Source organism: Chelonoidis abingdonii, chromosome 8 (assembly GCF_003597395.2).
Source record: "Chelonoidis abingdonii isolate Lonesome George chromosome 8, CheloAbing_2.0, whole genome shotgun sequence".
In the NCBI taxonomy this organism is placed as follows: Eukaryota; Metazoa; Chordata; order Testudines; family Testudinidae; genus Chelonoidis; species Chelonoidis abingdonii.
In genome coordinates, this window is record NC_133776.1 from 17,931,966 (window position 1) to 17,957,364 (window position 25,399).

General features: G+C 39.4%; 1 protein-coding gene across 7 annotated transcripts in view; it reads left to right on the forward strand.

The window, feature by feature from the left end:
- MECOM (MDS1 and EVI1 complex locus) overlaps positions 1-25,399 on the forward strand; it is a 480,335-nt gene that overhangs the window by 437,296 nt on the left and 17,640 nt on the right. For 2 of the 7 annotated variants that reach the window (XM_075068406.1, XM_032776761.2), the window contains 6 exons: positions 1,428-1,644; positions 5,515-5,662; positions 7,668-7,824; positions 14,109-15,465; positions 17,653-17,740; positions 22,056-22,082. In XM_075068406.1, coding sequence (XP_074924507.1) covers positions 1,428-1,644; positions 5,515-5,662; positions 7,668-7,824; positions 14,109-15,465; positions 17,653-17,740; positions 22,056-22,082 — 1,994 coding nt within the window. The remainder of the gene's footprint in view (positions 1-1,427; positions 1,645-5,514; positions 5,663-7,667; positions 7,825-14,108; positions 15,466-17,652; positions 17,741-22,055; positions 22,083-25,399) is intronic. The other 5 variants (XM_075068410.1, XM_075068407.1, XM_075068408.1 and 2 more) reach the window with 5 other exon arrangements.

Below are 25,399 nucleotides of genomic sequence, written 5' to 3' on the forward strand. Positions count from 1 at the left end.
GCAGCATTGTAACTAAGAAGGAGCTTTTTTATATACTTTTTTATACACTTATCTGTTTACTTCTCTGCAAACCTTGGCAGTAAATACAGTAATAGTTCCCAATTATTAACATGACTGAAACTGTTAATTCAGCAACAAGTTTTACTGTTGTCTGTGACAATGATAATATCCCCATTGCTGATGTGATTTAATTGTTAACCTTTCTAACTTTCAATGTTTTTCAAGGTTAGAAATGAAAAGTCCCTAAGATAAATAATGAAAGATTGCCTGGGAGTGAGCTGATGTCTGAAATTGCTTTTGGGGGATTTTCTGCCATTCATAAACTACAGGAGTGCATGATCCCCCTTGTGTGAACTGTAGCCTGAGAGTCACTCCGGCACCCTATCTACAAGTTTCTTTAAAGTGTGATTGTGGTCTGAAAAGTAACTGAAAAAATAGCATTGTAAGGTACTGTGCTCACTATCTCTCAACCACTCCAGATCAGACTTGCTCTGTTCAGAAGCAAAGAGCTATTTTTTACCTGCCAACCCTGCAGACACCTCTCCAGGATTTTTTTCTGCCTTCTGTATTAGCAGTAATAAAGATTCCACTGTCCACATTTTTCCTGTAGTTGTATCTCTACAACCTCACTTTCTTTCAGATTCTACCCTGACCTATTACACTGACCATGCCCAACCTCATTGTCTGCAGTGGGGTTGGACAGGTGTACAATTAGGCTTTGCAATTGGAATTGAGTAAAGAATTCTGTGATGATGAACAAGAAGGAATAGAGTGTAGGTTGTTAACTCTTAGCTGTGTTGGCGGTGCAGGACTAACACAGGGGCACAATGGTTGCAAAGTTTTTGTCATTCTCAGGTGAGCATATGTGATCCTGTATACATGCAAAGAGCAAATCTAATGAGTTAGATGGTGCCTTTTCGAAACCTTCACCTTTGAGAGTAAAACTATTCATCCATACCTCACTTGTTAATTTTTTACACACAAATTGTACCTAAATTGTGTAAGTAGTTATTCATATCCTGCAAATTATATAGACTCCAAGAGACTTCCAATGTGTTTATAAAGGAATGCCCTGTTGTTGCTGGTGCAAAGGGCTGCGTTTACATCACAACTATAGGGTCTCCATCCGATACCCAGCTGGGTTTAGGGGGTGAGGATTGTGCTAGAGTGTACTGGGGGGAAGTGGGGCCCAGCCATTGCCTAAACATTCAGAAATCATACATAGGAGCTTCCTCAGGTTTTCACACTGGCTTAATTTACCCCTCCCCTGCACCTCGGATCAAAAGAGTAGGATTTTTGGTCCTTTCATCTCCTCTGCAGTTTTTTTTAAAAATGGTAGTTAAAAATATGTCTGAAGTCCATCGTAGCGAACTTGTCTCACTGCACCATGTCTCCAACAACTTATAACCAATGAATTTGCCTTCCAGAGGAGCGCCAGTATCGTTGTGAGGATTGTGACCAGCTATTTGAGTCCAAGACGGAACTAGTGGACCATCAGAAATTCCCATGCAGCACACCTCACTCAGCATTTTCTATGGTGGAGGAGGACTTTCAACAAAAGCTTGACAATGAAAATGACCTCCGGAACATGCATGACATTCAAGAATGTAAAGAGTGTGATCAAGTGTTTCCAGATTTACAAAGGTAGGAATAGCCACTTAAACTCAGATACCTACAATAGGTCTAATTCTGTATTGGTTTCAGTAGGATTGCACAGGGTGTAAATTTGTGCAGAATTGGACCCAATCTTCTAAAACAGAATATATATGAAAACAGAATCATAGAATATTAGGGTTGGAAGGGACCTCAGGAGGTCTTCTAGTCCAACCCCCTGATCAAAGCAGGACCAACACCAACTGAATCATCCCAGCCAGGGGTTTGTCAAGCAGGGCCTTCAAAACCTCTAAGGATGGAGATTTGTTGGAGATTTGTTTAGGACACACTGAGCAGAACATTCTGTATTTAACCTTACAGTTATTATGTGTAAGTTGCACACTCAGGCCTGATTCTGAAGCCCTTATTTGTGAATGAACTGAACCCTAAATGCAACTGGGCCAGATCCACAGCTGATATAAATCAGCATAGCGTCATTGAACTGAGTAGAACTATAATGATTTACACCAGCTAGGACCTGATCTAATTATTCTTGTTCTAGGCAGAAATAATTCAGAACACTTCTGCGTAGTGTTCATAATTTGACAGCAGTTTTCTGCCCAAACTGGCAGTGGTAGGCCAATTAAAATGAGGCAAAACTAGCCACTGTAAGTCTGCTATATCTTAAAATATGTTACATAGAAAAAATCACCGTGTAGCAGCACAAAGCTGAAGATGATCACAGGGGCTCATGAAAACACATCAGTTTCCTCTTTTTCTGGAAAAAATTGTTATAGGGAAGTATCCCGGTTCCGTTGAAAACAATGACAAAAACAATGGCTTTGACTTTGGCTTCAGTGGGGGGAGGATCAGGCCCAAAGTACCTAGTTACAACATGTGAATTCTCATTTTCATCTAATGTCATTCTAAAGCAGTAACATTAAAGTACAATGAAAACTAACAACCTCTAGTGACGATTCATTGCCACTGAGTGAGAGCAGCATTTTTATGCTGCACTTTGGGCTCAGTTCTGTAAAGTGCAGAGCACCCTCAGCTCCCTAAGAAGTTATGGGTGTGATAGGCACTCAACACCTTGCAGGATCAGGTCCCTTCTCATCTGTAAATATAATACATATATAAAATATGCATACAAATATTTAGTACAAATTTGATATGATGGGAATCATTTGTACATTTCCCTTCCCAGCAGTTTTCTGCAGCTACTTAAAATAATGAATTGCAGTGCAGATTACATTGAAATGTTACAAATTATTGTGAGGCATTGAGTGGGCACAATAATCCTTGCAACAACTTCCTCACCCATGCACATGTGTGTGTCTGTGCTGGGTCTCTTGATACTTGACGCTTATCTGCTGCAGGGGAAAGTTGGCCCCAGCTACTGACATTTAATAGTAAAAGTCAGGGATCTGAATAACAAAGTCATGGCCCAGATCCCCAGCTGGGGTAAATCAGTAGTGCTCCATTGAAATTAGTGGACATATGCCAGTTCTTTCTCTCTCCATTATGCCAGCACACCACTTTGAATGTTCCTATTCAGTGTCTCTTGGTTTAATTCCCGCCCCCGCCCCCTGCATATGTAATATAGTCCTTTTGGTTTATTTTATATACATTATATAGAACACTCTTCTATATTTTTCTGCCTTGAATGGTCTTTGTCATGTACTAGCCTTTGAATAATTCAAGTAGTTCTGGGACTGACTGTGTTAGCTCTCATTTTTCATAGCTTCTCTCACCACAGCACATCTATTTATGATGACTCAGTCTTTATTTTCTGTCCTATGTCTCGAATCTTTAATATTTTAAGATAAATTTACCTTTGTTCAGTGACTACCCTACATTAGATATTGTCTTCAAATTCAAATGTAGAAAAGAACTATTAACACTAGATAATTTGCTACAGAAATATTACACGCCAGACTGCTTACAGATACACTTTGGCAACCTTGTTTATTTTACCAAGCAATCTCAGTTACTTTGAATCAGTCACTTTGGCTGAAAATTACACATGTTGGGCCAACTGTTGTTCAGTATTATCCAGTGAATGAGGCATTCTGCATGCACAGATGTGCACGGCATTCAGGGTTGATGGCCAGTAAATGGTGCAGTATTTGGCCAAAACTCTTGCAGAAATATAATACGAGGAAGCCACAGCCATTTCTGACAGAATGAAAGAGGAGTCTGGTAGAGTTAAATGAACTGGCATCCATAGAGGAAAAAAGCATTTTTATGAGCTATGGCTGAGCATGAAAATCACAAATCAGACTGGAGAACCTAAGTTAAAAACCCACCATCTTTGGTCAGTTTAATCAGTAGAAGTCATTGCAGCTTTGTCTGAGGAGGGACTGCAGAATGTGTCCCCATATTGGTGCGTTGGCGTGCACTCTGGTAGTAACGGTACCAGACTTTTTTTTCTAGTCTTTCATATGTATCTACTTATAAGACATTGTAATATTTTCTGTCCTTCTAAATTGTAAATATATGAGAGAAGATTTTGTATGCAACTAGACAATAGAGATTATTTAAAAATATTTCTGCCTGCATGTAGCCTGGGCACATTAATAATAGAAAGGCATAGAACAAACTGAAATGAGTTCAGAGAAGTGCAACAGAAATTATTAAAGGTCTGGAACAAATGACTCCAAAACTACTAAGTACATTTAATGTAACTAATGATAACTAGGGGGGAACATGCTATTAGTCTGAAATGCTTAGGGACCTGATTCTGATCTCATTTACACCAGTTTCATCCTACTGTAAATCCACTTATTTCAATGAATTTATTTCTGATCTACATTGATGTAAGAGAGATCAGAATTTGGCCCCAGTGAAGGATAGAAATACATTTTTTAAAGTGACTGACCAAATATAAAAGAAAATTTCTTTAAGATATTGTTTCAGTGACACCACACAGCAACCAGGCTAAATATATAGATATAGAAAGAGATTGAATGGATAAATTGGAGATATTGTGGTGAAAGAGGAGACTTTATGGATATGTGGTGGACATGTCCAGTCATTAGAGTGTACTGGGATTCAATCCATAATCACAACTTGGTGGACGTTTATTGCCAAATGATGCAACAGTAATCCTTCTGGCACTTCTGTGTAGAAACGGTTACACAAGAGGAGATGAAGAATTAATTTCTCATTTGGTAGCAGCTGTTCAGCTATTGGAAAAAGGGAAATAGCCCAACCATAGAGGAACTTTCAAAAACTATGGAAGGTTGTGGTTATGGAAAAATTAACACACCAATAATGTACCCAGCCAAATAGACAGAGGACAATAGATATTTAGTTATCTTTTATTCAATACCCAATATACATTCATCTGTGTAAATACCTCAGCACACCTGTCCAATTTTTTTGAATATTAACATTTGATAGACATGCCTGATTTGTATAGAAATTTCAGTCAATTTAATAAAATCACTAGAAGCGACATAGATGATGTGATCTGATGACTCTATTCCTCTATAATGTCTCTTTAAACAAAAGAGACATTCTCTGTTGGAATGATTGTTTTGTTTCTGCTATTTACATGACAAGGGTTTGTACACTTGCTAAAGCTTCCTAAATAAATAAATAAATAATTTTTAAAAATGTGGCTGGCCAAAATGCTAGAAGATGTACTGTTCTGGCATGGAGATGAACTCCAGTGAGACAATATTACGGGACTGATTTTGAAAAATGGTGAGCAAAACTCGAAAGGAGTTGCACTTCTCAGAATAAGGCCCTCTAGCTCCTTCCCCTCTAGTTTCTATAATTACATGATCTATTTAAAATGATTTCTCTTCCTGCCACTTCATTTTCATATCTAACCTGGGCTGCAAATCATTGATAAAACTGAGTTCCTCTTTAGGTGTTGTTGAGACCTCACAAAGCCTGTTGTTGTCTTCACAGCCTAGAGAAGCACATGCTGTCCCACACTGAAGAGAGAGAGTACAAGTGTGATCAGTGCCCCAAGGCTTTTAACTGGAAGTCCAATTTGATACGTCATCAAATGTCACATGACAATGGAAAGCACTATGAGTGTGAAAACTGTGCCAAGGTACAGGAATTTATAGGATATTTGGCTTTTCTCAGTGTATCATGTGTTTTATGAGATATAAAAGCAAGTTTTGGGTGTGGAAACCTGGTGGTCAGGGCAGATTGAGCCAATATTCAACAGGAGGTCACACCACTACTTCTCTAGCTATCCAATCAGTTTCTGTAGCATTTAAGCTTTAATTTAAAATATTTTCATTTTTTTGCCTTTATGATTTTGAAGGTAACTCCTGAATATGATTTAATGCAATACTCAGTCAGGGGCTGACCATGGAGGAAGTTGAGCGCACTCTCCATCCATTGAGCTCAACATTCAGCCCTTTGTGAGGGACGGGACTGGCAGACAGATATAATAGTTTCAAGAGGGATGTGTACTTCGCCCATTTACTTGGGTAGTGATTTTGTAACCTAATGACGTGAAGGCTATTAACTATTGCATTGCAAGCACGTTAGCAGAACTATCCATGTTTTCTGGGAATGGGGGTGGAACCTTTCCCCCCAAGTCTGATCCCAATCTCAGGAAACTAAATATATTTTGGAAGGTGAACCCTCAAATTAGTATGGCCTGCTAAAAGAACTAGTATATATTAAAAAGAGTGGGTAACGTTTTATTTAAGTTATCTACCTCCAAGCAGCAGGAATTCCTGCTAGAAATGCAGGGATGGACTCATGTTCCTTCGCATTCTCTGGGCCAGATTATGACTGAGATAGCGCAGTCATGTAAGGTAATATGAGTGTGCACCCCACTGACTACCTTGCACTGGCCATCCAGGTGATCAGTATCAGTATGGGCAGGAAATTAGCCTCCAAGGGACTACTAGATTTCCTCCTTTTGCAAAGGGGGTAAGAGGGAACACATGGAGTGGGTAGCAGGTGGCTCTGCTCTTTCAACCCACTTGGAAGCTCACCTGCACTGGTGCCTTAGGTGAGCAGTGCAGTTTACTCCCTCCCCAGGGTATCGGGGAGCCAGGAGGATGACTGTAGCTCTGTAAGTCACAGTCCCCCTTCCAAACTGCTCCCGAGCAAGTGCTACAACATGCTGCCCTCTATCAGCACCGATTGTATGGCCACAATCTAGTCCTTTATTTTCTGTACTATCTTTAGTTTGTATTATTTTAACTGGTTTAAGGTTTCTGGGATAGGGACCATGTCTTCCTATGTGTTTGTACAGCACCTAGCACAGCGAGCCCAATGCTGATTGAGGCTTCAGGATGCTACTGCAAGATAAATAAGAATAAGAAATGATGGGCCAGATCCCCAGCTATTGTCTCCAATGGAGCAATGTCTATTTACACCAGCTGAGACTCGGGCCTATTATGTGGAGCTGTTCATAATTGTAGTCAGCTCTCTTTATACCACACCAGCAAGGAATTATTTCCCCCCTATGATTCCACAGGTTTTGTTTTTCATTTTCTATGTGGGTGGATAGCTTTTCCTTTTTGCATTTCCTGGGTACATAATTTTATTAATCCTACGTAACACTATGGAGCCTGTTATCGGCTCCTGCTTCCCTGAAGTCCATTGGAGTTTGTCGTCTGAAGTTCAGTGAAGCAAAACTTGCTCCAACATGTTTTTTATTTTGTAGTGAGACAAAGCTAGATGCTGAACGTGCATCCTTGATACTAGGTTGCGGGTCAGGATTTCCTTGATGCAAGTCACTCCTTATTGTTATAAAGCATTTATACTGCAGCAGTGCCTAGAGACTATGACCAAGTCATAGCCTCTTTTTGGCAAGCACTATACAAAGACCCTGCCGAAGTCACTGCTTCAAAGAGTTATCAGCTAGTCCTGTAAAACCTAGGGCTCAATTCTGCTCCAGTTGAAGCCAATGTCAAAACTTCAGTGCAGCAAGATCTGGTCATACTAACTAGCCAATATTAGGTGGTTTTTGTTTCATTTTCTAGCCTTTAAAAAACAAAGCCACAATTCTGGTCTTGTAGGAGTCATGTGTGATTGCTGGCTCCCTTGCTGCAGTTAAGTTGCTTGATTAATCAGTATTCATTTCCTAGCAGGTTTTCACGGACCCCAGCAACCTTCAGAGGCACATTCGTTCCCAGCATGTTGGGGCTCGTGCTCACGCTTGTCCAGAGTGTGGTAAAACGTTTGCTACTTCTTCAGGCCTTAAACAGCACAAGCACATCCACAGCAGTGTCAAGCCCTTTATATGTAAGTCTTCAACTAAACGTCTAAACTTCAATGTCTGTCTCATCTCAAAAAAAGCAGCATAATCAGGAAATAGGCAGCCCAGTCCTGCTTCTGTTGAAACTCCCATTGGGAGTAGGTTTAAGCCCTGATTTACTGAATGAGTAGCTATATAATTCAGAGTCCAATATGTAGAGTTGTTTTTGTATATTATTCCTTTCCAAACAGACACTGTACACTGTAATGCACCTGTTTCCCCAGGAATCTCTCTTCTCCCACCCACTCCCCACCGGACATAAAGAGCAGTTCAGGGAAGGGTTTGACAGCAGTCTTATAATTAGCCAATAATGAAAAGCCTCAGTGGGTTATGGGATTTAAGCGAGACAGGCAAAGGTATCTGATGCTGAAAATCTGCATTGCTTTGGAAATCCTCATGAGGGCTCCCTACAAGATTAGTTCACACCATTAGGCTGGGATTTGCATATGATAGTAAGGGCTATAGAATTTGAATAGGAGATGGGTGCCTAACTCCCTTAGGCTCCTTTGCAAATTCCAGTCTTAAGTATTAACTGGAAGCTTCTAGACCTTGACATACAGTTGTCCTGGCACTCAAGCTTTTTAAAACATGTGCTTGCTCTATGGACCTGATTCCTGCATCTGGACATGGTAGTGAAGATTCTTGCACCCACACAGTCTCACTGACTGCATTGGTTTCAGTGCAGATCCTGCTGCAGCATCGGGACTCAGGATACTTGTTACTGCTTCAAGAGACTCTCTCCCATATGGTGATGAAAGAGAAATATTTCTCCTTTGACCATTGAATCCCAACTCATTCTCCTCAAATGCCACTCAAAGCCAATTAAAAATCCTCACCCCTCTATACTCAATGCCCTAATTCACTACCAGCTCCCTGTGTTCAGCACTAGTTTGCCAAAAACTCTTTCCTGGTGCTTCTTCCAAACTGATTGTGACTTCATTCCATCTTTTCAAAGTTACTGCTTCAAACTAGGACCAATCTAAAACATGCTAATGAAGACTAAATTACATTGCAGATCTGTAGTATCCAGATAAATAGAGTGCAAAGGTGTAAGGTCAAGTGACTGGAAGCTAGTTTAATGGGGAGAGAGGGAAAACCTGCAATTTCATACTAGTCTACAGGGACTTGTGCTCTGGAGTTTGAGCCACCAGCGATCAGCTTTCAACAGTTCCGGTATTAACTTCTTCAGTATATTGGAACACCCAGCATATGTTCACCTAGGGAGTAGTTTAATGATTCTATGACATGTGCTTTGGGTATTGATACTACATCAGCATGAGTAATAATAACTTAAAAGAAACGTTCTTGTAAGGGCTGTAGATCTGCCAGTGGATGAGTTCATATTTATTTATGTTTGGACTTATTTGAGCTAGCAAATATCTAATTAACGAGATGCAATTACAGCAGTTTGATTATTTTCCCCCACCCAGGATCACAGAGGGTTTTTTCAAATTAATACTGTATTAGTGAAAATGATATAGTTAGAAAACAATGGCTTCCTGCCATGGAGGACTAGTCAAGCACTAGAGTTACAGTTGCTTTTGAATCAAATGCTCCAAATAGAACTATGCTTCTTTTCAAATGAAATCATGTGTAAAATGCTTTCCATTAATGTTTTCAGTGATCTCTGGTGAATCAAAACATCAACTGTTATTATTCAAATGCAAAGTGTGATGGACAGAAAACTATAGAACAATTATGAATAATAGCTCTGAAATTACAGAACAAAAGAATGTAGAGCTCATGTGTTGGGGTAGATGTTTCTAAGTGTTGAGGGGTTGGGGGGGTCAGGTCACTTAAAGTAGATATCTGTTTCCCAGCACAAGGCCACACAGCATGATTTGCCCTACCAGTCTGTTTATGGCAACTGTCTCTTATTGCAGTATCCCGCCCAAGCTTGAGTGAAAACTCACCAACAGTAAGATAATTACTCACTGCCTTCACAAAATCTCCAAATAGAAACCACATGCCATAATAGGCTGAACGTATTCAAAATAGTACTTACAGTAATTTGTTTAATAAGCAGAAAATATGCAAACTTAACTGCTAGGTAATTTCTTGGTTCTAAGAAAATTGCAGGACAGAGTACACTTACACATCAAATGAATTCATATACCTCCAGGGGTGGGTTGAGAGGGTTGTGGTTTGTGTCAGGGCTGGGGGTCTATACAGTGATAAAACTTGCAAGGAGGGAAGCAGTAACTCTGTGTTAGTTGCTTAGAGTAAAGGTAAGCATATAGAACACCAAGTATACCATAAGACTAACTGGAGAAGTCAAACCCAGCTTCTATAGCCTTAATACATGGAAGCTATTAAGTCAGTAAATCCCCTCCATCTAAATATTAAGCAAAACTTTACATGGAAATAAAAGTTGTGCAAAAAGCAAAGGGCTAGATCATGTAACCTTAACTCATCGGAATAGTTCTTGCTCACGTGAGTAATTCCACTGGATCATACTGTGCAATTGATTCATGTGCAGATTCCTCAATAAAATCAATGGTGTGTTCTGTGTAAAATTCAACAGCATCAGGTAATACACAGACTTCAGTAAGACTATCTACATAAGTAAGACTACGTTGGTGAGTGAGGATTACAGGGTTTGGTCCAAAGTTTGATTGCCAAACATAGCTACTTTTTAAAGCCCATATAAATCAGCAGATTACCTATGAAAATATTTCCCATTTCTCCCTTCAATATTTTGAATACAAGAGGAATCTTGCACACGGGAGGCCTATTTATATAGACTATGTTTTATGGTCCCAAAGGCAAATCCTTTGTCATGGCTCTTACCTACATGGATGGAGTTATAGTAATATACATCTGCATATTTTAGCTGCTTGTATTTGCATGATTTCAATAATATTTTTTTTTTGTTTTAAAGAGAAGTATAAAGTCATGTTAGGCCTTTTTAAAGGTTAAATTGGACACATTCTAATAGTTTGCAAGGATACCAATAACTTGGAGGAAGATTATTTATTTTTTGCTTTTTCATGGAAATACAATGTTTTTCAGTTCCCTTCAATTTTGAGTGTACTGATGGAGAATAATTATTTAGCAATATATAGTCCTAAAACAGTACATATAGGTCTTGTAAAAGTACTTAGTAGTATAAATATATTTTTTGGAATGAAATTATGTGGTCAGATCCTCTGCTAGTGTAAAATATTGCCTTTAGTGAAACTACACTGATTTACAGTAGATAAGGATTTGACTCATGGTATCCAAGGGCTAGACTGGGTTACTCTCACTGTTGGCATTTATTTACACAACTGTAGCCAATTTACTTTGGCTTATCTGATTGGTCCCACGAGTTGCATAAGCTAGCCCTAAACTTTGATTTGTGGGCCTGATTCTGCACTGGGAAGATCAATGAAAGCTTTGGCACTGACTTCGGTGGCGGCAGGATTGGGCCCTATATGTTGACTATATGAGGCATAACAAATAAATGTCAATTTAATGTGTTATATCAGAATAAATAAATGGCTGGACTACAATCCTTAATTAACTAGGATCTGATTCCCAAATTAGAGGGGGAAATGTAGCAGGAGAAAACTAGGCATTCTGGTATGCATGGTAGGAAAACTTTATGCTTTTTTTAAAATCTATAATCTTCTTTGTGAATGAAGCTATCTTACAGGAACACCAACTGATATACTGTAACAGGCATTCTTCCTGAATTATAGCATTGCACACTTCCTGTGTTTGGGCCTAATCCTGCAACCTTTTCCCATTTGAGCCATGCCAATGATAGCAATGAGGCATGAATAGGAAAACTTGTCTGACAGGATCAGGCCCTTAGACAATGGAAGTATTATTGCTGTGATGTGAAGAGCCCCGAAAGAGGTAAACAGTTAAGACATGACAACAAGTGGTCAAGTTTCTCAAGGGCAGGGGGTTTAGAAGCGCAGGAAGGTTAGCTCAGGCATTGGTGTGAGTGGAAGTTAGAAGACGTGATTATAGTTCATGGGAACCAACTCTGCAGGATGAGATACATTCAATTCAGTTTCCTTTACCAGCTTAAAATAGAGCCATTGTAAATTATGTCAGCCTGTCTCAAAGCATGAAAATGATTGTTAAAAAGGGCTCGGAATACACAATGTGAATTGTTGTGTGGCTTTGATGTGTGAAAGATGAGAGCTTAAGATATAGCGCATATTAAGTCAAAGTGTAGCCACATGCTTTTTCCCTGAAGGGAAAAAGGAAAATAATTTTATCACAGCAGTATAACATTGCTTAATTTTGTTTTTGAACAAATTAGAACATTTACTGATAGAAGCAGAATACTATGAAGTGTTGACACACGAGACTTATTGATGGAACATGTGTTTCGCAGCTTTAGCATTACATTCTGTTTATCCAGGAAAGTGTCAAATACAACACATTGCATGGCACAACTCTGGAAGCTTCCTGATGCTGTGTGAAAGTACAGCAAAAAAGGGACATAAGCTTTGTACAGACAAACAAAATCTAAAATATCTATAAGTCAAACCACAGCGACCTTCCAGATGAGGGACAACCCAGACTTTCTCCTTTCAAACAAGGTTTCTGGTCAGATTTCTGTAGGCCTCAATGAAGCTTATTGAAGTTCCCTTATCGATCTTTCCTGTTCTACTGAGAATTCCAAATTGCAAGGAAAAACCTCCTATTGAGGACAAACTAGGGCCCTGATTCTGCAAATTACTTGCGTAACTTTACATACATGAGTAGTTCCATTGAGTTCAATGGGAACACTTGCATGAAGTTGTTCATGTTTGTGTGTAAGGAGGATTGAAGTCTAGATCTTATTCTCTAACAGGGAATTTTAAATTGCTAAACCTTTTGCTTCTATTCAGTTTTCTACCCCAATGCCTTGCTCAGTAAAGTTCCTAAAAGAGAGAAAAATCAAAGTAATTGTGCTCTTTCAAGATGACATGAAAACAAGGTTTCACAAAGTAGGAAATTACATCTTTGCAGTAGTGACCTATAGTTGTGATTATATGACAGTTACCTGCAAACAGCACAAAATCCTGTTCACCTCAGTGATCTGGTCTACACTACGAAAATTTATCATGTCTCGCTCTACATTAGCCACTACACACCCTTCTCGTCCTGTCACTGATTGTGATTGTTGATAACTGTAGTCAGACATGGGAAATGTTGTAGTATAGATCAGATCGGTCAGATCAAAATTGCAACCCCTAATCTCCAAGGATTAAGGCTTTCTCTAGATGTCCCTTTTTCGAGCTGACATTGTTCTTGTCCCAAAGGAGTTTGAGGAAATCCATTGAGTTGTTTTGAGCATCAGACATTCAGATAAATACAGCTGCATTATTTGAGGAAATAGTTGTTGAAATAGGGTATGTTTTTTCACATGAAAGAGACAAACAAGCAAACTATATTATGAAACATTAAGGCCAGGATTATAATTACATGAGACATGAAATTAAGCATTATGGCTTCCAAAGCAACTGTAACTCTATCACACTGACCATATGCATTCCTCTAACACTGTATGTGAAAATAGAGAATGTTACATATGTGCCCAGGCACCAGATTGTGATTGCTCTGGAAAACACAGCCTGGAACGCCAAGGCTTTCATGTAATTAGCATCTCATTTGTAAATGCAAAACTTTGGGTTTATTAATAGTTATATGTGCTTGTATATATCTGATTGTCTCCCTCTCCCCCATCCTTCATATATCTTGTTTGTCTTTTTAGATTGTAAGCTCTTTGGGGCAGGGACTATGTCTACTTTTGTGGCTCTGATCTTGCAAATACTTATGCCTGTGAATAACTTTAAGCATTTTAATAATCGCAGTGCCATCAGTGGAGGTACTCATGTGGATAAAGCTATTCAGATGTGTAGGTGTCTCCAGGATCAGGGCCATAGTTTGTGCCATGCTCATTGGGGGCCTGATTCTGATCAGGCCCTCTGAGTGCTACTGAGTATAAATAATAATAATGATCATGAATTGAAAACATTGTAAGCAACCCAAGTATTGTGAAAAGTGAAAAGGAAATGTTTGTATTTTAGGGATTTTTATTTTTATTTTTTGTTGGGTGGGTTCTTTATGCTGTCTCAAGACATTTGTCTAATTGGATGGCTTGCTTTGGAAAGAGTAAAATGAGTTTTCATTTGTTTTGAGCACCCAGATGAAGCTCACAGACTTCTCCCCTATGGCTTCTTAATTGACATGTTGGGGGTAACAAATTGTTTTTTTTGCTAAATTCGGGTGGGGAAAGGGGGAATTATCATAAAGCCTGAGATTTGTTGTTGTTGTTTACACACAGGTGAGGTCTGCCATAAATCCTATACTCAGTTTTCAAACCTTTGTCGTCATAAGCGCATGCATGCTGATTGCAGAACCCAAATCAAGTGCAAAGACTGTGGACAAATGTTCAGCACTACATCTTCCTTAAATAAACACAGGAGATTTTGTGAGGGCAAGAATCATTTTGCAGCAGGAGGATTTTTTGGCCAAGGCATTTCACTTCCTGGAACCCCAGCTATGGATAAAACGTCCATGGTTAATATGAATCATGCAAATCCGGGCCTTGCTGACTATTTTGGTGCCAATAGACATCCTGCTGGTCTTACCTTTCCAACAGCTCCTGGATTTTCTTTTAGCTTCCCTGGTCTATTTCCTTCAGGCTTGTACCACAGGCCACCTTTGATACCTGCTAGTTCTCCTGTTAAAGGACTACCCAGCACAGACCAGACAAACAAAAGTCAAAGTCCCCTCATGACACATCCTCAGATACTGCCAGCTACACAGGATATTTTGAAGGCACTAAATAAGCACCCCTCTGTAGGTGAAAATAAGCCAGTGGAGCTTCAACCAGAGAGGTCCTCTGAAGAGAGGCCGCACGAAAAAATCAGTGACCAGTCAGAGAGTAGTGACCTTGATGATGTCAGTACTCCCAGTGGCAGTGACCTGGAGACCACCTCTGGCTCTGATCTGGAAAGTGACATTGAAAGTGATAAAGAGAAATTTAAAGAAAATGGTAAAATGTTCAAAGACAAAGTAAGCTCTCTTCAGAATTTGGCTTCAATAAATAATAAGAAAGAATACAGCAGTCATTCCATTTTCTCACCATCTTTAGAGGAACAAACTGCGGTGTCAGGAGCTGTGAATGATTCTATAAAGGCTATTGCTTCTATTGCTGAAAAATACTTTGGTTCAACAGGACTTGTGGGGCTGCAAGACAAAAAAGTTGGAGCTTTACCTTACCCTTCCATGTTTCCCCTCCCATTTTTTCCAGCATTCTCTCAATCAATGTACCCATTTCCTGATAGAGACTTGAGACCGTTGCCTTTGAAAATGGAGCCTCAGTCACCAAGTGAAGTAAAGAAGATCCCAAAGGGAAGCGCTGAGTCTCCCTTTGACCTCACCACTAAACGTAAGGAGGAGAAGCCGGTTACTTCTATAACCTCAAAACCAGCAGCTCCGTCTGTGACAAGCCAGGATCAACCACTAGATCTGAGCATGGGCAGCAGAAGTCGAGCCAGTGGTACAAAACAAGCTGAGCCTCGGAAAAACCATGTCTTTGGTGAAAAGAAAGGAGGTGACTTTGAAACAAGGAAAGCAACTGATGCTTCTTTGCAACATGCCAGGCCCACTCCATTCTTTATGGATCCCATTTACAGGTAACAGGCTTTAATGGAATATGGCTTTCTTGAGCATAGTTAACACTTTCAGGACTTTTCCTGTGTAACTTGAAGTGATCCATTAGCTCAGCATACACTGTCATTTACAATATGTAGTAATGTAATACATTTGCTTATCCGGAAATGAGGTGGCACAAATGCTGGATATTTGAAAACGTTCTTTAAATTCTTTTACTACAAGTCCCTTTTCCTCAAAAGCGCTACACCCCATGCCCTACCCCCCAATAGCATTTATTTCAGACATTGTCTGGGCCAAATTCTGCTCCACTTGGTGTAGCAGACAGCTGCAACTAGGGGTTGAATCTGGGCTGACAGACCAAAGGAATATGGGCACTGAGGGTGAAATTCTGCTCTCACTTATAGTAGATCGGCCCACCAGTTTCTGTGAGGCTGTGCAGATGTAAATGAAGACAGAATGAGTTCTTGGTGGCAAAATGAAACAAAAAACTGTGTGGGCAGTAAGGGTCTGATCTCACCTCATTAAGTCAATGGGAGTCTTCCCATTGACTTTAGTGGGAATAGGATCGGATCCTAAGTGAGCCAAGATATTAGTGGTTGTCCCCACAGGGAAGCTACCGGAAAATAAGCTAGTGTGTGAGTTTAAAGCACAATAATTATTCCACACTAACTCCCCATGTGAACACTCAGTGCAGAATAAGAAGGTCCACGTGTGATGCCATGCGGAACAGCTATTCCAGGCCATTTTCCCCATCTAGACAAGCCCTTAGAAATCAGGGGTGAAATCCTCACATCCATTGAACTCCCATTAATTTTGCCATTAAGTTCAGTGGGGCCAGGATTTCACCACAGATCTTGTGTACGTAAGCACTTGTGTGCACTTTGATACTCTGCCTGCATATCTGTAATTAGTTGTAGTCATACGTCTGAATTAATCTACGGGAAACCTAAGAGTAGTGAAATATTAACCATAAAAACTATTTGTTCATAATCTAAACAGCCTATTTCACAAAGAGACTATTGTTAAAAATAAAAAGTTACTGTAATGCGAATGATCTTAATTCATTACTATCTTCCAAAAATTTGCTTTTGGCAAAAATTTCCTAAAACATTCTCTGGCATAAGATAAAGGGTATACATTAGAAAGGAATGGTGTTAGCAGTGTATTACTTATTGAGATGGTTTAATTTATGCCATATAGGTATTAGGCCACAGGTTTCCTGTATGATATTAATTTATCATTACTGAATTAGTGGAAATTGTTACTGTTATACAGTACTGCAGTGCATGATAATACAATTTGTGAAGGAATAGTACAGGAATGCTGCCAGCATAACATGGGGCTAGTCCCATAGTTGTTACTCAGGCAGACTTTCCATTGAAACCAAAGAAAATTATAGGAATACTTGTGGCACCTTAGAGACTAACAAATTTATTTCAGCATAAGTTTTCGTGGGCTACAGCCCACTCCTTCGGATGCAAGAAAATTATGAATGAAAACTATTATGAAAATTATGTCTGAGTAAGGAATGCAGGATCAGTCCTTTGATAAATGATACCATTTAAACTGATAATCAAAAATGCAGGTGGAACTAAAATGTCAGTACTAATTTTAAACTATCAGATGCCGTATTTCACTACTCGAAGACACACAATTAGTTGAACATAGCCTTCATTTCTGTTGTGGCAAATTCACTACATTTCTCCAGGCCTGGATCTTGCTCACTTCCTCTTTGCAAAGACATCCCTGTGCCCATGTGAAGTGGCTGGCAAGGGCAGGGCCTAAATTCTTCACAAAGGAAGATGAGCTTCCCAAGGGTCCCTTTCTGCAGGCCTAATACGAAAAGCCCCCACTGGTGTCAATGAGAGCTTTTCTTGTGTTTGGAAAATGCAGATGGGCCCTAGTTCTTGATAACAGGGCTCAGTGCAGTTAGTCATCAGTTACTATTATCAATAGTATTGGCCTTTTGAAATGGGATTATTTCCAATGTAAATGGTGTAATCTCTTTTTAATGGATGTTCACAACTCTCATTAGTGCTACTGAGAGTTGCATGCACAAATCAAGAGATGACTGTACCTCCTTATCTTTTACCACTATCACCAAGAAACCAATTACTTGATGTTGACTATTTTAAACATAAGTAGCTGAATAGTTATTAATACCTAAGACTGAATCATCACAAGCAAATCAATTTTAACATTTACAGAGTAGAGAAAAGAAAGTTAACTGACCCACTTGAAGCGTTAAAGGAAAAGTACTTGAGACCTTCCCCAGGATTCTTGTTTCATCCGCAAGTAAGTATTTTTGGAATTTCAATATTGTAAACAAATCCTGTTGATGCTTCAAAGCAGGTGCAGAGAAAAGAATGCAGTCTGAGTTATTTTCGGATTTCCTAAAACGCATAATTTTTCCAATGTTGTTGTGGTGGACAAACATTAGCATGTTCTTTGTGATGTTTTGCAGCTAAACCATCATGTTCTGGTTGTAGTGGGACCCAAATCTGAGCTACATGTATGTTCTAGAGCTCCCTGCCCCACAAAATTAGAATGGATCAAACAAGATATGCTACTATCAAGTTGTGCTTCTGCAGACATCCCACTGTGGCCAGGGGATCATTGTGCCTATCTCTAAGCAATTTCCAAAGAAACAGTGGAATTTGGGGTCTGATCTTGAAAAGTGGCTTCAATTTTTACTGCTCAGTTTTGTACCCTCAAGTAATTCCCTTGTGGGCACTAATGTTGCCATATATAAGTTTAAGCACAGGGTGTGTGGGTACAGCTGCATATTTGGAGATATCAGTGATAGCATTTCCACTTGCCATTTTTTGCAGATACATAGTGGGGCCCACAAATCTGGGCACCCCAAGTAAAAGCCTTTATAAAGACCAGGGTTTTTCTATATACATATATAAAGACACCCAGGAAGGACACAGTACAAACATTCCTATTCCAGTTGACCACAGAGTAACTGCATGGTTTCAGTAACTTTGCAGAATAACTGGAAATAATATGTGCTTTCAATACATCCCCTTTCCATGCCTGAAGACATTCAACTAAAATTGTGAGATGAGGCTATTGTGTGGTTCTTTGGTCATATGCTTAATGTCCTGCTGCTCATTTGCTATGTCAAGAAAATAATAGGCCTCTTTCAACCATGTGGGTCTGTACATGGCACAGAAAGGTTAATGATAGCCTGGGTCAAAACTCTGCATTATTTGCAATCCTGTATCACTTGCTTATCCTGTATTGTGCCAGTCTGACAGGGTGACTTCACTTCCCCATCTTGGTCTAGTGCTTCAAGCACAGGACAGGGGAGTAAGGAACAAGCTGCCTTGATATTTACTCCCTCTGAGCTCTTGGGTAGGCTATGGAAACTCTCTGCTTCAATTTAGCATGTGTAAAATGCGGATAATAATGAGTACGCATCTACCTCATGTTGTGAGGCTCAGTTACTCAAGTGTGGGATTTTTTTGGCTTCTGGGTAAAATAGATCTTGCCATGCCTTAGCACAGATACATGAGAGCAATGTTCTTGCACAGCTGGAAAAGGAAGAAAAGCACGACTGTATTGACACTATCGGAAATGAAGGGAATAGCTGATGCTAATCATTAAGTATTACAATAAAAATGTACCTGATAGAGTTTCAGCAGAATACACTGAGGTACTATGTTTACCAAAGCGGCAAAGCAACCAGACAACCTTTTCAGTCTCTTTATGAAAGTGCTTCCAATTTCCATTTCATAGCAGGTGATACTAACAATCAGTACACAGAAAGGACCTAACCCTGCTCTCAGCCACAGTGGTGTAAACCCCAGTTAACTCCACTGAGCTTTGCCTCTGGATTTCTACTGCTGTGAGTGAGAGCAGAATCTGGCCAGTCATCTCAATTCAAAATGTTTTAAAAAAAGGGCCTTTGCTATCTTTTCTCTTCCTCAGCCTTTAGCATGAGTAAGTGAATGAAAACCGGTTCGGGCTGCAGGATGAGAGACTTTGTGATATTGCAAAGACAAAGTAGGCATACATTTTCTAGGTCTGTTTTTAAAAAAAAAACAGAGTAGTTAAGGAGCCTTACACACAGCTATAATACATTTACAGAGAGAACATTTCAGGTGTTGCATTGCCTGGTAGAAATTCAGTGATGGTCAGGTCCTCAGCTGGAATAAATCTGTGTAGCTCTATTGAAATGGGGAGGGGGCTCTGATGGTTTTGCTGGAGGAGTTTATCACATTTTGGTATATTTATGTTGCTGCTGGGGTACTGTGATCTGTGAGTAAATGATGGAGTCTGTTTATGTATGAATGTATTCTTCAGGGCTTGTCAGAGGTGCCCAGGGTTTGGATTGGACATGCTTTTATATAGTGCAGCAGAAATCTAAATAAATAACACAGAGAAGATGGAGGAGAGAGTTAAATGCATACACAAGATAGGCTTTCAAGAGAGGATGTGCTATGCATCTAGGGTGAACTCTTGGCTCACTGAGGCCAATGAGAGTTTTGTTATTAACTTAACGGGAGTCAGGATTTCACCCTTAGTGTTTTCTTCACAGAGAACTTGCAAATTTCCCTGCTGGTATAAACAAGGGAAGCTTTTTGAAGTCAATGGAACCACACCCATTTACACTAGCAGAGAACTCAGCCTGGGATTTCCAAAAATTTTAATGATATTGGGGTAAGCGCTCTTCTCACTGTCTGGTAAGAAGAGGAGCAAAACTTCAGGAAAACCCATGAAAAACTGAGAGGAAGTACAGAGTGACAAAAGGCAAACATATGGTATCTCTTCCCACCATATAATCTCTTGTTGCCCTTCTGTGACTGCGGTATGGGAGGTCAACGCTGCATGTCTAGGGGAGGAGTTGTAATTTAGAGCATCATAAATTATGGCTGAGTTAGGCAAGTCATTCCCACCAAACAGCCTGTATTTAAAATGGTTCAGTCCTATATGATTGTTCTCTACATATAATATCAGCAGAGAATCCTGTGGCACCTTATAGACTAACAGACGTTTTGGAGCGTGAGCTTTCGTGCGTGACGAAGTGGGTATTCACCCACGAAAGCTCACACTCCAAAACGTCTGTTAGTCTATAAGGTGCCACAGGATTCTCTGCTGCTTTTACAGATCCAGACTAACACGGCTACCCTTCTGATACATATAATATATTTCTCTTTATTTTTACATCTTGTCTCTTCTTTTCCTGTCCCCTTCTTTGGCCAGCTTCATGTTCTGAGGTTTTCTGAAGTAGATTATAAACTCTTTGGGGCAGGAATTGTGTCTTTATTAATGCCTGTAATGCTCAGGTATGGCACTATATAAAATGTGGAATAACTGTGGCTTTTCCATATTTCAGAGAGGGTATGGGATGGCATTTGGTGTGAGACAAATCAATGGCAGCATGGGTTCCCTTGCTCTGAGAGAACCAAAGGGACCATGGGCTAGTGAAGCTCGCTTGTCCCCATAGATCTCAACCTAGTGTGAGGATGCCATTTGTCTGTATATCGTTTGCCCTTTGGCCTGAGTGAGAATCATTATCCAACTGTGTAAAGTATTACCCTGCCTAAAAAGTGTCCCCTTGTACCATGTATGAGGGATGATCTATAATGACCCTATCATTTTTTAAATGGTGTTCCTGAGTTATATCTGATGATGCCATATTAATTTTTATTAATTTCTTTAGCTGTACTCAGTTACAGAGTATTCATTCAAAATATACAATGAGATAAATGATGTACATTTGTAGCAATTCACACATTATCATACAGGCTCTGATTGTGCAATAGAAATAATTCATGGGAACAGCTGGTCTTCATTGTCATCATTTATATGGGTGCTAGGGTTGGCTGCTTATCTTGTAAGAGATGGTGTGACATGAAGTCTTCTGTGTAATGGGCGTTTTTAAACATAGCAAATGAAAATAAAAATGCTATTGGACAACCTGTGAAATCATAAAGGGCTAAAGTCAGCCCTCTTATCAACTTCAGTGGAAACCACTCCCTACATCCCAACGTAGAATTCGACCCAATATTTAGTACCAGAGAGGCAAATTAGCAAAGCAACTTTTTTTGTGAGTATACCTATTGTCCCCAGGTTATTAATATAATTGCAGATTCCACCATGCATTTTCACTTTCTAATGGTAGGGTACAATTATCTCTGTAAAAAACATTTGTGAAATAAATTCAAATTTTTCAGTTCTTCTACAAATTCTTATTTTTATAGCAACATTTATTGCCTGGAGTTTTTCATTTGCTTAAGCAAGAGGTTAATTTGCATCCTTGTAATCAGATGCTATGAGAGCTATAGGTTAGGCTTCTAAAATAGATTTTTAGACTAGAGGAGAGAGAGAAATATTAAGCTACAATTCCTATAGTTGTTACACAGTCCCTGCTCAGAAAAAATTCCCCTTAAAGCCTAGGGCCCTAAATCTGTACAAGAATAGGTCAGTTGGTCATATTTTACAATAAATTGCCACTTCAAAGATTGCATTTAGGTAGAGTGTGCCCAAAAGCAAACAATCCACTCACTGTGAAACCTTAGCTAACTTCACAATAGATTGATTGCAATAAGGATTCCAATGCAGGAATAATGTGTTGTTTTTGTTTCAATTTTGCTCCCAGTTCCAATTGCCTGATCAAAGAACTTGGGTAAGTTATTTGCTTATATTTTTGATTTAAACATTGTAAAATAAATTGCATAAGAAAAGCATAACATGAAAGATAACCCTCTGCATAGTTATGGAGTACGCCATGTGCTTTCCTACTGAATGTCGTAGCTGTAGTGGATATATCTTGCCATGTCACATTGGCCTTCTTCCTACATAATCCTGCAGTCTATTCTTACTGAAGGCAATGGGAGTTTTGCCTAGGTAAGGACTTCGCCATGTGGCATTTGGTTGTATTTTAGTGAGACTACTACAAGCTATTTGCCTTCAGGTTATGCTGAAAGTTTAGGCCTCAGATTTCACCTCCATTACAGGTGTTATAATCTGATCATCAAAATCCTCTGGATTCTAGACTTTAAAGTACCCAATTCAGCCCTTACATCACAGATACTACACACATTGATTTGGGGCCTTTGGGTCCAATTCTTCCTTCATGTAGGCACATATAACTCCCATTAATGAGAACAGGAGCATCAATGGGGTAAAATTGAGAGTAAGCTTTTTTTCTCTTTAATCTCATATTTAAATCCAGTTCCAAATTGGTGTGGAAATCCAAATAGCTCTTTTAACTACTTTTATAATCCCCCAAATAACACAGTGTTTTGTTCTTATTTTGCAGTCCCTGCAGCAGCTGCAATTAACCAATAACTACTAATCCCAGAATTCTCCTGACATCACAGTTTAGGGGCTAGAATAGGAGAGTCAGAGTCAGAAAACCAGTGTTCTGTTCTGCTCATTCTCTGTGACTTGAGCTAGTGTGTCAAGACTAAGGCCAGATTTTCATAAAATGTGGCCTGAGATCTGGACACATTTTTTCATGACTACTTTGGTGTACAGAATGACTTCAGGAGTGTAAAAGAAAAAAAAGGGAGGGGGGTATTTGCACATGCAAATGAATATTTAGATGCCCAAATGCTCATTTACAACCCAAGTACCACAGTTAAGCCTACAAAAATACTTGAGGACTGTAGTCCTACTTTCTGTAAATCTGCCTTTTAAACCCTCTGTTTACCATCTGTAAAATGCAAATAATGATACTTACTCAGCTTCATAGAGTCCTCAAATGTAAGATGCTATTTCAGGGCCTGATCTAATTCCCATTCAAAGCAGAGACTGATGTCAATGGGCATTGGATCAGGCTCTACCTATGAAATATTATTAGTGATAGAAATGAGCTGACAATGCTGCGCTCAATGGATGGAATTTAGTCTCTATGCAGAGGGCCAGCACATGGCCTATGCATCACTTGCACCCTATTTTTGAACTGGAACCCTGTTTTGCGGAATTGATTGGGACTGGAGAGACTCAGGTGCTGAGTGCTGGCCCCATTCAAAGGGATGAATTTCACCCGTGATAATTTGGCATGGAAGAATCAATTTAAGTGGAAGTTGTAAAATGTTTTCTCTTTTGAAATCCTATATTGGCCACAGCCAATACATAGGTGTAAAACAGAAATAGACAGCACAGCTTTGACATCATCATAGATGGCCACAGACATTTTTTTGCTCAGTGGAGTGAATTCAAAATGGTGTCATCTAAAGGTTTTGGGAGGATTAAGTGACTTGTCTGATGCACTCTGGATCCACTATGCTTTTAAAATAACAGCTCTGTATTGTGGTAATTATGTAACAGAAAAAATCTCAGTACATTCTTTCTCTTCCACCCTCTCTCCCTAATATTGGCTCTGTCCCCAAATTATGTCATCAAACTATTTTCCTTTTTTTGTCCTTCAGCCATGATGATGGTTGAACAGCTGCAATACAATATGTATTGAAAGCGTACTGTTAAACTGATTGGAGGAAGGTGCTGATTTATGGATGATTTTGTCTCCAATTTGAAGGGTTTGAATGTGTCACTTGAACCTGTATATCTCAACTCATGCCATCCTGGCTTATCTATTTTAAGTTTATTCAAGGTTATTTTTCACTCTGTGGCGCGAATAGTCTGGATCAATTGGAAACACTCTATTTTGAATGGCTCACAATATATTCAATAGGTACACTTTATAATCCACCACAAAACCTGGCACTCTGTCCCCACCTCTTACTAAAGTTTAGAAGCAATGTGCTGTAAAGACATCTTGTAATTCAATTAGGACTTCATTTGCAATAACATTGTGAAGAATTATGATAAATAATTAAAATAGTTGTCCATATAAATAAGAAATGCATTTTGGGATTAATTATTCATGCTTTTTCATTTGTTGTATTTATTATAGGCCAAGATCTGCTCTCTATTACACCAGTTTAAATCTAGGGCTACATCTAGACTACCCACCGTATCGGCGGGTTAAAATCGATTGCTCGGGGATCGATATATCGCATCTCATCTAGACGCGATATATCGATCCCCAAGCGCGCTTATATCGATTCCGGAACTCCACCAACCCCAACGGAGTTCCGGAATCGACAGGGGGAGCTGCGGACATCGATCCCACGCGGTGAGGACGGCTGAGTAATCTGATCTTAGATATTCGACTTCAGCTACGTTATTCACGTAGCTGAAGTTGCGTATCTAAGATCGATTTCCCCCCGTAGTGTAGACCAGCCCTAGATCAGCTCCATCAATGTCAGTGGAGACTCTGGATTTACACCTGTATACCTGAGATCAGATTTTGGTCTTTACTTGATACTTCACAAAATTTAGTCATTCAGTCTCTTGGTCATGAACATGAATGTGATGTGGTGAGGTATGAGATTGCAGTACAACAAATTGACCAAAAGTCATAGTTTAGGGTAGGGAGGTAGAACTGCTGACCTTTAATCATCAGGATTTTGATATTCCTTTAAATGAGACGAATAAAAATAGAAAACAAACGTTTGTACAATCCTTTCCCATGAGTTATGGCCATAAAGTCAGTTGTTTTTATGATAATAGCATTAAGGATTCTAATTTGCAAAACATTAGGTCATGCACTTCATTGACACTAGTTTCTAGATCATTTCATACTATCAGGTTATCCTTTAAAAATGTTTTTTAAATAAACCCTCCTTTATGTATGTCACTGATTTTCTGCTGCTGCAAATAAATCTTAAGACAAATGTCTGAGACCCTTTTTGATGATATCTAGCCTGTTGAAATGTTTATAAATACTTTTTTTCCCAATTATGGTAATGTCTGCCTTTTTGGGTCAGTGCTAGGGAACTGTGACTACATATTGGTTTGCGTCAGTATGCGGTTAATAGCCTCTTAGGGACAGGAGGGAGGTGGGGGTAAAGCTACTTCCTTTTCCAGACATCTGGACTCAGATAGAATCAACAACTCTCATATATGTAAATCAAAAAATTACAGTTCTTTATA